This window comes from Octodon degus, unplaced genomic scaffold (genome assembly GCF_000260255.1).
Source record: "Octodon degus isolate 3935 unplaced genomic scaffold, OctDeg1.0 scaffold00092, whole genome shotgun sequence".
NCBI lineage: Eukaryota > Metazoa > Chordata > Mammalia > Rodentia > Octodontidae > Octodon > Octodon degus.
Window position 1 is genome coordinate 799,481 of NW_004524668.1, and position 15,503 is coordinate 814,983.

At 43.2% G+C, this 15,503-nt stretch overlaps 2 protein-coding genes across 2 annotated transcripts in view; one reads left to right on the forward strand and one right to left on the reverse strand.

The window, feature by feature from the left end:
* Rhce (Rh blood group CcEe antigens) overlaps positions 1-3,087 on the forward strand; it is a 61,497-nt gene extending 58,410 nt beyond the window's left edge. The window contains exon 11 of the mRNA XM_023722538.1: positions 3,029-3,087. Coding sequence (XP_023578306.1) covers positions 3,029-3,055 — 27 coding nt within the window. The 3' untranslated portion in view covers positions 3,056-3,087. The remainder of the gene's footprint in view (positions 1-3,028) is intronic.
* Positions 3,088-5,713: 2,626 nt separating this feature from the next.
* The window catches only part of Tmem50a (transmembrane protein 50A), a 28,569-nt gene continuing 18,779 nt past the window's right edge, over positions 5,714-15,503 (reverse strand). Inside the window, exons 6-7 of the mRNA XM_004637591.2 lie at positions 13,734-13,794; positions 5,714-7,783 (exon numbers count right to left, since the gene is read on the reverse strand). Of these exons, the coding sequence (XP_004637648.1) occupies positions 7,738-7,783; positions 13,734-13,794 (107 nt within the window). The 3' untranslated portion in view covers positions 5,714-7,737. The remainder of the gene's footprint in view (positions 7,784-13,733; positions 13,795-15,503) is intronic.

The window sequence follows — 15,503 nt, forward strand, 5'->3', positions numbered from 1 at the left end:
CGTTCTCTGCTCTTTGCTGATGCAGCCAAGAATGGTTGCTCTCTGCCATGTGTCACTCTGCCTCGGAGCCAGCTGAGTATGGACTGAAACCTCCAAACTAAATAAACCTTTTTTTTTTTTTTTTTTTTCATTTTGGGTGTCAGATATTTTGTCCCAGCAATGAGAGACGAATAACTGAGAAAAACCACTATTTTTTTGGGGAAAAAAAGACAAAATATGTTGAGCTCCTCTTGCTGTTTTATGTAGTTTTAAAAACCTGGCCCATCATATAGCTTATTACCCTGTGTCTGGATTTTAAATAAAAGTTCTAGACATATGCCTAAGTTCTAATAAATGCTTGTTCGACTAGAATGTGTAAAACTAGCTTTTTAAAGTAGGAAAACATCTTCGGAGACTGCCAACAACCTCTTAAAGTCTCAGTGAAATGCATTCTGGGAGGAAATACAAATCTGGTCCTACCTCCCCTAGTGGTAAGCTGGAGTCCTTGGGAAGACTACTTTACCTCTCCAGGGCTTGGTTTCCTCATTTATAAATTAGACCAAGTCTTACATCCTAAGAGCACGTTCTCTGAAGTCAGCAAGATCTGTGGTCTTCCACTTCCACCCCTGTGACCTTGTCCTTGTGGAGTCCCAGCTTCTTCATTTCTACAACACAGACATGACTCACTACACTGAGTGGCCATGGGCATATGAAGGGGATAGTACATGTGAGATGCAGGAGCACTGACTGATTCACAGCAGACACCGTGAGGGTTATCTATCCTCACTTCTAGCCCTAGGACTCTGTGGTCCCAGTGTTAGCATCCAAACTGGACTGATGTCTCTCAAACTCAAAGAATTAAATCACAAGGGAGGTAGTTAAGAAAAGTGTTTATTGGAAGTATATGAAAGCAAGCTTCCAATGGTTGGGAGGTGTCTCAAAGAGTTGCCAGAGTGGAGTCTTTGTCTAGTGTCTTTTATGTGTTGGTGGCCAGGTCCGTGGCCATAACAGGTGAAGGTGCGCTTAATGTCTAGACTGAGTATGGACCATCCATGCTCTGACATGAAGTATAGAGCATCAGAGCATGCAGGAGCCATGTGCTCACTGATCAAGCACTCTTTGGGCTGCCAGAAATCTTGCTGTGTAATTAGGAGTAAAAGGGGGGAAGGGGGATCAATTACAACAGTCACTTTCCTGTGTTTGCTCTTACATTTCTGAGCTACCTGATGGCTTGAGTTAACACTTAACCCCGTGCACGTGCTGTTTTCTTTCTAAGGCTGACAAGACTAGCTTCATCTTATGCCCTACCTATTGCTAGCTGCCTATTTATAGCTAAATAGCTAAACTACTTCTTGTGCAAAGTTATTCCACATGAGATGAAATTGACTGGCAGGCTGTAATATGGCACAAAAAGGACTCAGGATATATTCAGCCTACAAAAGAGACAAAGGAGACCTAAGAACTCTTCGTAAACTTTTTGTTTTTGTATTTTTAGGGAAGAGTCTACAGGGTGTTCAGAGTCTCACTACTAGATCAGACTAGTAGTGATTCTCCTGTTTATAGCCTTCCAAGAGCTGGGATTACAGGTGCACCTGCCCAGTCTCAATTGCCATCTCAGCACGTTCTGGGGGCAGGGCTGGCATGGTAGGCTCAGGGATTGAACCCCTGGCCCCTGCATCTGCTTGCAGGTGCTTTAATCCTCTGAGCTATTTGGCCGGCTCATAAATATTTTATAATACTGGAATATAGAAAAAAAATCTTCCCCCTATGCTCCTCCAAAGAATTTCAGCAAGCCAGGTGGGAGATGCATCATCCATTTCTAAAGATTTGAAGTCTGCAAAGTAGAACGAGCTACTACTTCACCTGATAGTGGCAGGTCCCCTATCACCAGAGTTAAACAAGTCAAATATTAAGAATTTGAGTGAAGAGATAAATTAAGATTTATCTAAGATCTCATCTTTTAAAGGTTCCTTATTAAAGAAAATTTCAGGTGTCTGTAATGAGTCTGTTAGCCTACTAGTTTTCTTCCTCTCACTGTGATAAAACAACTGAGGAAAAATCTTTAAAAAAAAAAAAAAACTAAGCTTTACTTGGGCTCTCGGTTTCAGTAGGTTCAGTCCATGGTTAGCCCGCTCCATTGTTTTTAGGCCCAAAGAGAGGCAGAAACGGCAGAATGGTTTGGCATAAAGAAGCTGTTCCCCTCATGGGAGCTAGGAATGGGGTAGGGGAACAGACAGAAACAAAGCCAAAGACCAGGAATAAGATATAGCCTCCCGCCTCCTAAATTTTCATCACATTCCAATGATGCCATCAAAGTATGGATCAATCTACTGTTTTTAGAAACTTCAAATCCAATCACCATCTGAAAGCCCACACCTGAATTGACTGCTTACTGCACTGGGGACCAAGCCTTCAGCATGAGGCTTTCTTGTAAGATTTTTCTTTTCTTTTCTTTCTTTCTTTCTTTTTTTTTTTTTTTTTTTTTTTGGTGGAAAAAGGGATTAAACTCAGACCCTTGTACTTGCCAGGGAAGCACTTATTCTACTGAACCACCTCCCTGGCCCCTCTTGTAAGATTTCATATTCCCATTGACAGTTAAGTTTAAAGAGATCAAACCAGAATTAGTATGCATATAAAATTTAAGAGTAGGAGATGGGGGGATAGCTCAGCAGCCTGGCACCTGCCTGGCAAGCATGAGGTACTGTGTTTAAGTCCTAGTTCGCTCCCCACCAAATCTGAGTACAAGGGTTGCTTTGTGTGGTGACCTATGCCTGTAATTCCAGTATTCAGGAAGCTGAGGCAGGAAGATTGACACGTTTGATGCCAGCTTGGGCCACACAGTGAATTCATGGCCACTCTGAACTGCATAATAGTGAGACCTTGTCTCAAGGGGTGGGGAACACAGGGAGATGGAGGGGAGAGGAGGAGAAGGGAGAGGAGGGAGGGGAGAAGGGGAAGAGAGAGAGAGAGAAAGAGAGAGAGAGAGAGAGATAAAATGAGAGAGAATAAGGGTCTATTAGCACTAAACATATTTGCTTTGCTTTTACAGTTTCCTCACTTGGCTGTTGGATATTAAGCAAAAGCATCCAAAAATAACAAGACTACTACAGAATTTGGACACACGACAACGTCCTTTCCCTGTCACCCACCTGTTTGTATGTGACACTCATTACAGCCAAGTCTATATACAATGGAAAAAGGTCAGATGGACTTCATATTTTTAAAAAATTACAAACTTGTTTAAGTGACAATTTAATAAAGTTTTAAATAATGTCTAGCTTTATTAAAGATAAATGCATCTTTTTTATAAAAGGTTTATTTAGCTCAGTTTGTAGAGGGTTCAGGTCATAATCAGCTGGCTCCAAGGTCAACAGTCCATGGTGGAGGAAGATAGCAAAAGCAACAGGTGGGAGAGAAAGAGGGAGCGAAGCCTCATATTGTATGACAAATCCTTTATGTTGTATGCAGGCTACCCACTCTGGGTAGGTGTAGCACTCAAACTCAATCCCAGCATCGGACTATGAATGAATCATAAACTCCAGATATGTGCTCTCATTGCATGAGGTTTTGGGGGGGACATCTAGATGCAAACCATAACATTCTTCCCCTATCCCCTAAAGACTCAAGTATATTCCTTTATGGAAAAAGCATTTAATCCATCTCCAAGAATTGCCAAAATCCTAAGGTTCAGCACTGGTGAAAAATCCAAGACCCAAGTTTCCTTGGAGATTTAAGGCAAACTCTTAGTCTTGAGCCCCTATACAAATGAACATAGAGTTAAGCTCTTTCAACATTTAATGGCACAAGATAGACACTTCCATTTTAAAAGTTACAAACAGGGGAATACAAGAAATGGGACCAAAGCAAGTCTAAAATCTACCTGGGAAAACATTAAATCTTGTAGTTTCCATATACAGCAACTGAGGAAATCTATGGCAAGATGTGAACTGTGAAGAGCTTGGGTCACTCTGCCTCTCCAGCCCTTCTGGTTACTGTAGCTCCCATGGCTTCTCTCTTGGACCTGCTCTGCTCCCCCTTGCAATTTCCACCCCGTGATCCACGTCCTGGCTTCTCCAAACTTCAGGTCTTTGCTACACTTTTGGCTTCACACTCATTGCATCATGCCCTGCCCTCCAACGCCTGGCCTCCCAGGCTTTCTTATGAAATCAAGGTGGAAGTGTTCTTGAGCCCACAACCCTTGCATTTGGCATTCTCCTACAACCAGTGCCAAGGTCTGCCAGCTGGAGCAGTACCAGCCGGCTAGCCCCTCTTGGCTGTAGGGGTCAAGAGCCTGGATCATTGGGCACTCTCCCAATTCCGAGGAACACATTCTCTACACTGCTGCCACTGTGGAACAGGGTGGGGCTGCTACTATTCTGGTTCTGGAACATGGGGCAGCCACTGCCATTCTGGAACATGGTGCTCTGGGGCTTTCTTCTCAAAATGAAGACTTACTTTTACAGTTTTGAGGCTGCAAAAAGGGTGAAGTTCTGCTGCTTCTTGTGATGCAGGTCATCTTTTCTGTTCTCCTGTTCTTTCTCAGTAATCAAGATCTCCCTAGCTCTTTTTTTTTGCAGAACTGGGGATAGAACTCAGGCCCTTGCGCTTGCCAGGGAAGCGCTTATTCCTCTGAGCCATCTCCCCGGCTTTTTTTTTTTTTTTTTTCCCTAGTTCTATCTTTGGCAGTCCACAGCTTGACTGGAGCTTCCTTTCTGACCAAACTCAAAATCTTTTGAATCATCCTGCTAGGCAATTTGTTCCTTTTTAATTTTTTTTTATTTTTGGGGGACAATTTGCTCTTGATTCTTAACATAAATCTGTCCAAAAGCCCCAGACAGTAGCCATGCCAATGCTTCAACATTAGACTGCCCTGAAATTTCTTCTGCCATATTAATTGGCTTTTGGTCCCCAAGCAGTCTCTAAACTTGAGCAAAATCCAACTTTCTGCCAAGGCATAAGACACATCATCTTGGGGCTGGGGAGATGGCTCAGTAGAATAAGCACTTTCCTGGCAAGCGCAAGGGCCTGAGTTCAATCCCCAGTTCCACAAAAAAAAAAAAAAAAAAAAAAGACACATCATCTGGAGTCTAACAGCCAGTGCAGTCCTTCTTCTCAGAAGAAACCTCCTGAGCTTGGTCTTTACTGTCTTTCTGGTCTTTTAAGCTCTGACCAGAATCTTTCATACAATATAGTCTTGTCTCAGTTACTCTTCTCTCATTGCTGGGACAAATACCCGGCATGCAAAATGAAGGAATGAAAAGTTTATCTAGCTCACAGTCTGTGGAGGTTTCAGTCCATACTCAGCTGGCTCCAAGGCAGAGTGGCACATGGAAGAGAGCAAGTATTCATGACAATGGCAGACAGCAAGAGAGCAAAAGGAGTGGCAGCAGCTCAGGCAGCTAGCTAGCCCCTCTCTCTTCCTTACACTGTAATGCCAATTACCTGCCTCAGGGTGGGTGCAGCACCCACACCCACAATAATCAACCACAAACTCCAGGAGCCACCCAATGACTGCATGAGGCCTTGGGGAGACGCTTAGACATAAACCATAGCAAGCCTAACATGTCCTTGTGCTTTTCCAGCTGGCATCTCTGAACCTTTCCAGACTTCACAAGCCACTCCCAAAGGCTCTGAACCACACAGTCAGGAACAGTTACAGCAATGACCCCACTTTTTGGTACCAAATTCTGTCTTACTTTTCTCATTGCTGAAACAAACCACTCAACACCCCAAGTTGAAGGGTGAAAGGTTTATTTAATTCACAGTTTGTAGAGGTTTTCAGTCAGCTGGCTCCAAGGCAGGGGGCACATGACAGGGCAACAGTTCACGGCAGAAGACAGCAAAGGCAATGGTGTGGAGGGAGTAGAGTTTTGGTTGCAGACACATTTGGTTCAATCCTAGTGCCAACTGTCAGATCTTTTTCATGCTTAAGAAAGTATGTTAACTCCTGCCTACAGCGACAGAACAGATAATTCAGAATTTTAAAATGCTAAGAATTCACCTCTATTCCACTTCCTATTTAGTCCAGCAGTTTTCTAAAATAGTTGGCATTTCTTGAGCATACTGAGCCCCACCGTGGGGAAAGAGCTGGGGGTCACTTGTGAGGTGGAGATGCGCAGCTTTGCAATGACTACAGCACTGATACTGACCTTGAAGAAATCATTTTAAGACTCCTTGACCTATACATTCTCATGTGTAAAAGGTGGACTTCAACTACTGAGATCCCTTCCAATTGTGATTTTATGGCCCTATGCAAAAAAAAAAAAAAAAAAAAAGCAATTTCATGGGTGATGACAGCTGGACTGTTATTTCTTTGCTTAGTGTCCTTCTGGCTGGCAATATTCAAAACTGACAGTACAGCATAAAATGATGGCTCAGGTGAAAGAGGTCACATACTGAAACCATCAGATACAGCTGTGGTTCATGGGGCTAATTGTCACCTATTTTATGAAAAACATCTCCAGCCAGAATTGTGAAGAGCGTGTGCCCTATTTTGCAGCCGTTGAGAGCCTCAGGGGACACATGTTCCAATGAGCAACAGACTGTAAGAGTTCCTGCAAGCTAATGTATGTAATTATAATAGACCCTGCTGTTCTCACAGAGCTTAGTGGTTTAGATTAGCGATAACATAAAGCATACAATCCAATTTATCCTAAGAACAACAGAGAAATTTTGTCACCTAAAACTAGTGGTGTCAAATGGTAACTGGCAGGGCAAAATGGAGCTATAAAAGTCAGAAGTTGTTCTTTCCTGAGACCTAGAGTGGAAACTACTCCCTCCCTTCCTAAACCCAGATGAAAGGACAAAAATGCACTAAGAAGTCAAGGTCAAGTTTCCTTTCTACAGGAAAGGGAGGGAGACAAAAGGGCCAGGAAGGACTGTGCAATTCTTGAGTTACCTACAGTCTTACTCTATCCCCTCTCCAGCTCATCCTTACTACAGAGGTGGCCTCTTGCACACCTGGACACGGGCAGAAGGTGATCTGTGGCAACATGAGGCTCCTCACCTCAGTCAGAGCTAGCTTTGAATAACTCTGGTCTCCTTTTCATCAAAATGGCCTCCTGTGGTTTGCTTGGGGGCTGCAAGCAATCGCACCTGAGAGCGCAGTGCCCCACCAGGCCCCTGTGCGCCGGCTGGGTTACATCCCTCTCCCCTCACTCGGTGGCACACGGATGAGATCCCCACAGGCGAGGCACAAGGAACCTGACGGCTGAATCACAGCTCACCCTTTGGGAGACCCTCGATGCCAAATGCCGAAACTTTCACAGAATTTTTGGTAAATCCATACAAAGTCAATATGTAATAAGAAACAATTTTGACTACTGAATAGTTTATAAAAATAAGAAAATACTTATATTTCATGTAACATTCGACACTAAGAAGAGGCCATGTTTAAATACATTAAATCTTCAGAGCACTTTCACTGCAGTTTTGGACCTCAGACCAAATACACTGATGAATCCGTAATTTCTTCCGTAATTTACTTTTATTTTTACAAATTAATTGTATCATGATAAAATGACAGAAGTTACTGGCGTGAAACTATTTCCTTTCACATTGTATGTATAAGATAATTAGGTGCATACCACAAGAGATGCTGTTGCTGTGCACACACAGGGAGTTCTCATGATTTTAGCATTATACAATCGGAAGCTGAGACTGCACTCGGCAGTAAGTTTAGAAAATGGCATTACAAAAGACAGGGAGTGAGCGGTAAAAAACCCCAGGGGCTGCCAGGCTGCAGGAAGGCTGCTGCGTTCACTGCCACAAGTCTTCGGTGCGGCCAAACTTAAACACCAGTCCTCTGTGGGTAAAACAAGAAACATCACATGACTCCCTAGCTTTGAGAAGAGAGTACAGGAGATTTTGAGGATGGAGGGAAATAAGCAACAAAGAGTATGATGATGAGTAGCATAAGAAACATTTGATACGGAATGATTTGATATCCAGTGGAAAATGGTTGTTCTAGAGGTGGTTCTTGTGCTGGGTACCACCATCGTTCCCGAACCTGAACTCAGGAGTACATAAGACACATGACTTTGGACAGGTTCACCAGTGTTCAGTGTGAGTCAATGACTTATCTGACTTCGTCAAATTCATTCAATGAGCCTTTTGAAGGAAGTGCAGGGGACAGAACTCAAGGCTTCATGGCTGCGAGGTAAGTGCTGGGCCACCGAACTACATCCCACATTCCCGACCCCACTGATAAACCTTGGTGTCTTCATGTGCTAGGTCACAGGGCTATAAGGATAAATACCACATGCAGTTTCCACCCTCATACTGCTCACATCTGACAGTTTTGTAAGCATTGTCATAGAGGACGTATGTACAAAATGCTGAGGGAGCACAGTGACAATTCATGCTGCCTGAAAAGTGAGACAGGAATTTACAGAGGTGGTGATATCTGAAATGCGATCTGATGGACAAACAAGAGTCTGACAGGGAGACTGTTAAAAACCTAATGAAGGATGATGTTCAGTGAGAGGAAACAACATCTCAGAAGGCAAAAAAAGAAAACCTCAAAGCGTCAGGGCTGAGGATGTAGCTCTGTGATAAAGTACCTGTCTAGCATGCCCCCAGTACAGCCAAAAAAAGAAAGAAAGAAAGAAAGAAAGAAAGAAAGAAAGAAAGAAAGAAAGAAAGAAAGAAAAAGTCTTGCTGGCTGGGGTAATGGGTACCTACCTTCAGCTGGGTAGGATTCTCTGACCCTAGTAGTTTACTGTCAACAGAACAAAATCCCATCCCTTCCTTAAAAAAAATTCTTCAGGGTCCCAGGAACAGCCCAGCTGGCTGCAAGTAAGGAATACGCCCTCCCAGAGCTGACATTTAGGGTTTCGGTGAGGGCGTGGCCATAGCTGTCCTTAGTGTTCAACTCAAGATGCAAGGAGGGTAGTAGTGTGCAGGGAAAAGATAGTGGAGGTGTGGCAGGAGAGGGCAGAGTCTCATATGCCTAAAGTGGGATGAACGAGTAGGGAGGGCAAGGAACTGAGACAGCGAGGCTGTGGAGAACCAACTCCGAGGGGGTCCCCAGGGGAGGGAAGGGCCCGGCGGCCAGCCTGCAGGTTCTCTCAGGGCTGGTCCTCGTCCTAGACAATGCAGAAAACAGGGCTATGCAGAGACATAAAGCTATTTAGAGGAAACACCTACATGACTAGTTGATTGTTAATATCTGCAGCCTACAGTTGTCAGATCTAGTTTCTCAAGAGAACTAAAATTCTGACTTTTTTTGTCCATTCGAAGGATCCAGCTAGCTAGCTAGCTAGCATCTATTTATCTGGTTCAAGGATTGAACTCAGGACTTGTGCTTGCCAGGCAGGCGCTGAAGCTGCTGAAGCTATCTCCCCAGCTTCTAAGGATTTTTAAATGTTGGTTCAATTTTTTAAAACTTTAAACAAAACAGAACTGTATGGAGAGTTTGACTGGACAGTTGTCTGTTTTAATCTCTTCTTTGGACAGCTTGGAGTTCTGAAAAACTCAACATGGGGAATGACAGGATCAGAGCTTTGTTTTAGGAGTTATACAGGTTAAGAGGGGTGAGTTAGGCAACGAAAGACAATGACCAAACACAAGCAATGGAAATGCACAAACAAGAACAGGTCTAAGACAATTAAGGCACAGACGCAACAGGACTTGGACCCGGGCTAAGTACGAGCGAGGCTGGAGCAGACATTTCAATGGCATATGCTGCCTGTGCTGTCTTCTCACGCTGCAGTTACCAGCATACGATCACAGGTATGTCCATGATGGTAATGGTGGGTTGAAAACAGTTGTGTAAGGTCTTGAACCCCCACCCGTCCCAGTACTGGAGACTGCACCCACAGCCTTCACACTGAGCTACAGTCCTGGCCTTGGCCCTTTCTGTCTTTTTTGAGACAGGGTCTTGCCAATGCCCAGTTTTTCAGGTCTTTATAAAGGTAAAAATTTGAGAGTTTTTCTATAAATAAAAGAAAAAATAGAATCAGAAAGTCATTTATACTTGTTCTTGGAAGTGCATCAATTTTTCTTTTAAAAATGTAACTGGGGGCCTGGCCGTAGCTCAGTTCTTTAAGTGGCTGCTTCCACAAAGCTGTCAGCCTCAGGTTGCTGTAGTTCGATCCCCACAACTCCAGCCAGCCAAACCTGCCCTGAAGGCATTCGGAGCAAAAAAACCAAACCAAACCAAACCAAACCAAACCAAACCAAACCAAACCAAACCAAACCAAACCACATCCTTATTGGGGCTGGGGAGATGGCTCAGTGGAATAAGCGCTTCCCTGGCAAGCGTAAGGGCCTGAGTTCAAGCCCTGGTTCTGCCAAATAAATAAATAAATAAATAAATAAATAATAGACCTCTAAAAGGAGATCTGATCTCTGCTTTTCTGCTTGTGCTATAAAAGAAGAGAAACTGAAGTTGGTTATTAAGGGCCTCTCTAGGAAGCTTAGGAGAGACACAGTAACTTCCAAATATGAACCATAACCTGAAGAATTTCTTGGGCAAGAACCAGGGTCCCCCCTACATTGTCCCTTGGTCACCTTCAGTACTGAAAGCTGTCTCTTTGAAATCCTTTTTTATTTTTATTTATTTATGTATTTGATATAGGATCTCATTACACAATTCAGATTCATAGTGATCCTGCTGTGTCAGCTTCCCCAGCACTGGGATTACAGGTGTGCGCCACCATGCCTGGTTTCAGGGAAAGCATGGCATGCAGTACTGGGAATCGAACGCAGGTCCTTGCACTTGCCAGGCAGGTGCTTAGACTGCTGAAGTATCTCTTCAGCCTTTGAAACCCTTTCTGAAATAATCTAACTTTGCTAAATTCTAAGTCAGAATGGTAGGCAATCTGCTACAACTGTTTTGGTGACAGGAGAATTTAACCTAATTTGTTTTTAAGTAGAATGATGGGAACAAATGAAAGTTAACAAACTTGTTGCACATGAAAGCAATTCACTTTAACCATTTTGGGACAATGACAAGTCCATGTCAGTTCCCTAGGCTTCCTGAAATGTGATAATGTATGAACTTCTGTTTCTTCCCTTGTTGGAAGACACATAAATTTCCCGTAAAATTTTGTCTTTCATTCCTTTGCTTCTCCTGCTGTAACACATTAGCTTTTCTGCCGAAAGCAATATCCCAAAGTGGAATTAACTTTATCCTTCATCTTGCCGGAGTAGATAAGGATTAAGATACAGAACTGACTGACTTGCAGTAAATCCTACTCCTCCTAAATCCTGGGAGCTTCTGCCTGTGACCTGTGACACGACCTCCCTCTGGTTGCCACTGAGGGTACTGAATGCCCTAGGACACCTTTGACCCCATGGAGATATTGAAGCTGAGGAAACCTGGTCCTTCTATAAAATATAAATCTCAGCATTGCAACTTCAAAGGAAAAGCCCTAAACATCAACACTCACCTTCTCTATATACCCTACAAAATCAACAGACTTACTCAAATTTTATTTGAAAGCATGTTTTCCAAATACAGGGCTACAACTGGGGTGGGGGTCGGCAGAACAACTGGCAGGAAGCCACTGCCTGAAGGCTCAGCTAAAGGAGAAAAATGTAAATGAATTCATCTCAAATTTCAGCATCCTAGTAGCCATGGCCTGCACCATGGAGTCAACCTGTGTCTAACCTTTAGGTGACCTAATTCCTCTGAGCCTGTTTATACACATAAAATGAGCATTAATGGAGTTATCTCCAGCAACGGTTAGGACGACTCATTCAGAGTGCACATGTACATAAAGCACTGAGAATGACGTTTAGCACACAGTAATTGCTCAATAAATTTTGTTTTGTTTTGAGACTGTATCTTTCTAAATTTCTAAATGGCTCAGGCTGGGCTTGCATTTGAGACCCTCTCGCCACCCGGAATGCTGATTATAGGCTAGTGTCATCATGCCTTGCTGATTACTATTATTTTATGTATAAAAGGCAACAAGGGCCAGCGAGATAGCTCAGCGGTCTAGAGCACCTGCTTAGGCAAGCTTAGGTAAGCACAGGGACCACAGTTCGATCCCTGGTACCATGTGCCACACCAGCCTGACCCAAATGACTTCTCAGGTTCCTCACCAGTCTCAGAACACAAGATATAATCTGGAAAATGGCTTTTTTTAAAAAAAAATCTGCTTTGCTTTTTGTCTCTTCTGACTGCTACCCTGTTACCTTTAATAAACTCACTACATTCTAGAAAAAAAAAATCTAACACTGGGCATGGTGCCACATGCTTATAATCCCAGCACTTGGAAGGCTGAGGCAGGAGAATTGCTCAGTTCAAGGTCTGCCTAGGCTACAAAGTGAGTTCAAGCCTAGCCTGAACTGCATAGTAAAATCTCGTTTTAAAAAGAAAAAAAAGGAACCGGGGAGATGGCTCAGTAGCATAAGTGCTTCCCCGGCAAGCACAAGGGCCTGAGTTCAATCCCCAGTTCTGCAAAAATAAATAAATAAATAAATAAATAAATAAATAAAAAAAATCCAAACAAAATTTTAAAAATCCAGAAAATGTTTTTCTTGCCACATCTTAATTTACAGTTTTTATTTCCAAACTGATTTTACAGAATGGCAAAAATCCATTGTGGTGAAGTAAAATCAAGTGTGAGTATTAACCATTATTATTACAATAGACAACTACTTGTATTTCAAGAATGACTCAAGTAGATTTGGGCCTTTCCTTTTTCCTTGGCAGATGGGAAGAGACAAGGAAGGAAAGGTTCCATAACACATAGCAATTTCCTAGTTGTTTCTGGCTTGGGGCCTTCTTTAAAACTCTGATGAAAGCCAGACTCTACCCAGGGACAAACAGGCCTGTTCTTTGCACTCTGAAACATCTGGTGACTCTCACTGTCAGAAGCCACCCACAGCAGCAGCATCGCGTGGGAACTCATGCAGGAGACGAGAAGCGGCTTGCAGTGGGTTGCAGGGGAGGCGGACATCAGGCGGAAAGACAGGCCCAAAACTTCCAGGAAGAACGAACATCAGAAAAGGTTCCTGATAACAGTACTGGGCTTTTAAGGCTATAGTAATCTTCGCATTTGCAATTGCAGTGATAAAATCTGATAAGTCTTTCCTCCAACTCAAATCTCATTCATATTCTACTGAATCAAAGGAAAGCATTAACTCTAAAGAATTTTAGGCTAGTTTTTTTTTTTTTTTTTTTTTTTCATTAAAATAACTGTTAAAGGGGTTGGGGAGATAGTTCAGCGGCAGAGGCACCTGCCCAGTAAGCACAAGGGCCTGAGCTTGATCCTTGGTATCAAATAAATAAAGAAAGAATAAAAACAAAGATAAAAATAACTGTTAGTGTTCATTTAAAATGAACACTGTCTTTGTTATGTAATGGGTACTACATGAATCATAGTTATTCATTTGAGGGGGTAGCAATTTTAAAAATTACTAAATATTCCCGAAGTTGGCAACAAACTAACCCTGTATTAAAAATATACTTAACTGTTGTCTTCATGTGTTATGAAAATACTGTGGGGGAGGGATAAATTAAGTAACTAAATATAGTAAATAACATATAAGAAACTATTATTAAAAATATGTAAGATGCCTAGGGAGATAGCTCGCTGGTCTAAGTGTCTGTCTGGCAAGCACAAGGACCCAAGCTTGATCCCCAGTACTGCATGCTCTGCTAGCCCCACAAGTGGGCTTGGTGGTGCAAGCCTGTAATCCTAGCACTGGGGAGGCTGAGATGGGAGAATCACTACGAATCTGAACTGTGTAGTGAGACCCTGTATCAAATATATATTTTGAAGAATACAAAATAAACTTACCCAAAAAATATGAAAGCATTCTGGAAAAATACAGCAATTCCAGGATACACTATGGGTTTTTCTGTGAAAACAAGAATAATATTTAGAGGTTTATGATATTTAAATATTTTATTTCATACATACTGGCAAATGTCCTTTTTTCTTTCCCAGCATAGCTGAGGTCTCTGGGAACTACGGCTGGAGTGAGTACTTACTGATGGAATGTGTGTGACAGAGCCTCGCACGGGGCTAGCGCCAGATCCTTTACTCATGTAACAAGTACTTACTAAAGGCACACTGTGTGCTCACACTGTGAGAGGGGCTCAGGATCGAGAGGTACACAGAACTGTTTTGCTTTCATGGAGCCGGACTACATGGAAAATCAACAAGGAGAGAAAATAAAGCAGGACACCTAGGAAGTGCAGCAGTGCTGAGGGTGTCTGACCCAGGGGGCCAGGAAGGCCTCACGAGCAGGCCACCCTGGAGCAGGGCAAGGAGGGAGTGAGGGCTGCGACCATGAGGAAGCAGCAGGACAGCAAGTGCAAGGGCCCTGAGGGGGACCACACATGCACGGGAGAGGGCTGGTCCCACACAGCAAAGAAGAGCAAGCAAGGACCCTGACTTCTTACACTGAGACAAGAAGCCACTAAAAGGATCTCAGCAGCACAGTGGCGTGAGCTGATGTATTTTAACAAGATCCCTCTAGTTGCTGTGCTGGCAGTAAAGGGGGCAAGGGGAGAGAAAGGGACACCCGCTAGGAGGCACTCAGCAAATCAGGCAAACAAGTCTGATGGAATCCACCATGGTGGCAGCCACAGAGAAGGTAAAAGCTGTTAGAGCCAGGATTCACAGGAGGGCAGAGTCAACAGGGTTTGCTCATGAGCTGGAGGTGGGGGAGGGAGAAAGAGAGGTGTGTCTTTGACAGGTCCTGCCCACCCAGTGTGTGGCCTACATGGCTGGAAGGACAGCACAGCCCTTGGCCCAGATGGGAGCGACACCCACAGGATCACTGTGCTCTGGTCTATCTGGAACTGAAGAGAAAACTCGCACGCACTTCTGCTGCTGCGGCTGCTGATGAGCACGCACTAGATGACAAACCGAAGCCCGGTAATGGACGGTCTGATTTTTCTCACCTTCAAATAGTTATAAATCTATTTGATTAACGTAACAGCTGGCTTATCTAGGCCTTCACTACTATCCACATTAAATAAACATTACGACTAGAATAGTTATAACAACACTGTATTAATGGAACTGTGTAAAATTATAGATCTGCTGCTAATAATTCTCAATAGGCTTTATGAAAATTACTTAAAATTCTACGATTAGACATTTCTACAAGAATAGTTTCTGTAGTAATAGATATGGTCTGGGAAAAGATTTACTTTTTACTTCCTTTATAATCTCAGTTTTCTGTAGTGTATAAGTACTATGCAAGTCATGTGTTTGCCTTTTTTGTTGTTTTTTTTAAGAAAGGGTCTGCAGTGATCCTCCTACTTTAGCCTCTCACGTGCTAGAATTAGAGACATGTGCCACCACACCCAGCTATGTATTTGTTTTAAAATTATGATGGTGATTAACATGTAGCAGCAGCAGAATGACTTATGATTCCACATTTAAAGCAAAAAGCAAGGACCACGGGGGCTGGGTGTGGCTCGCTGTGGCTTAGTGGCAGAGCCCCTGCCTAGGAAGGGCAAGGCCTCAGGTTCAATCCACTACAACACAAAACAAAAAGCAGGGACCAAAACTGTGTTTATAACAATTATATCAAAAAACCTAAGAGAAGAGACT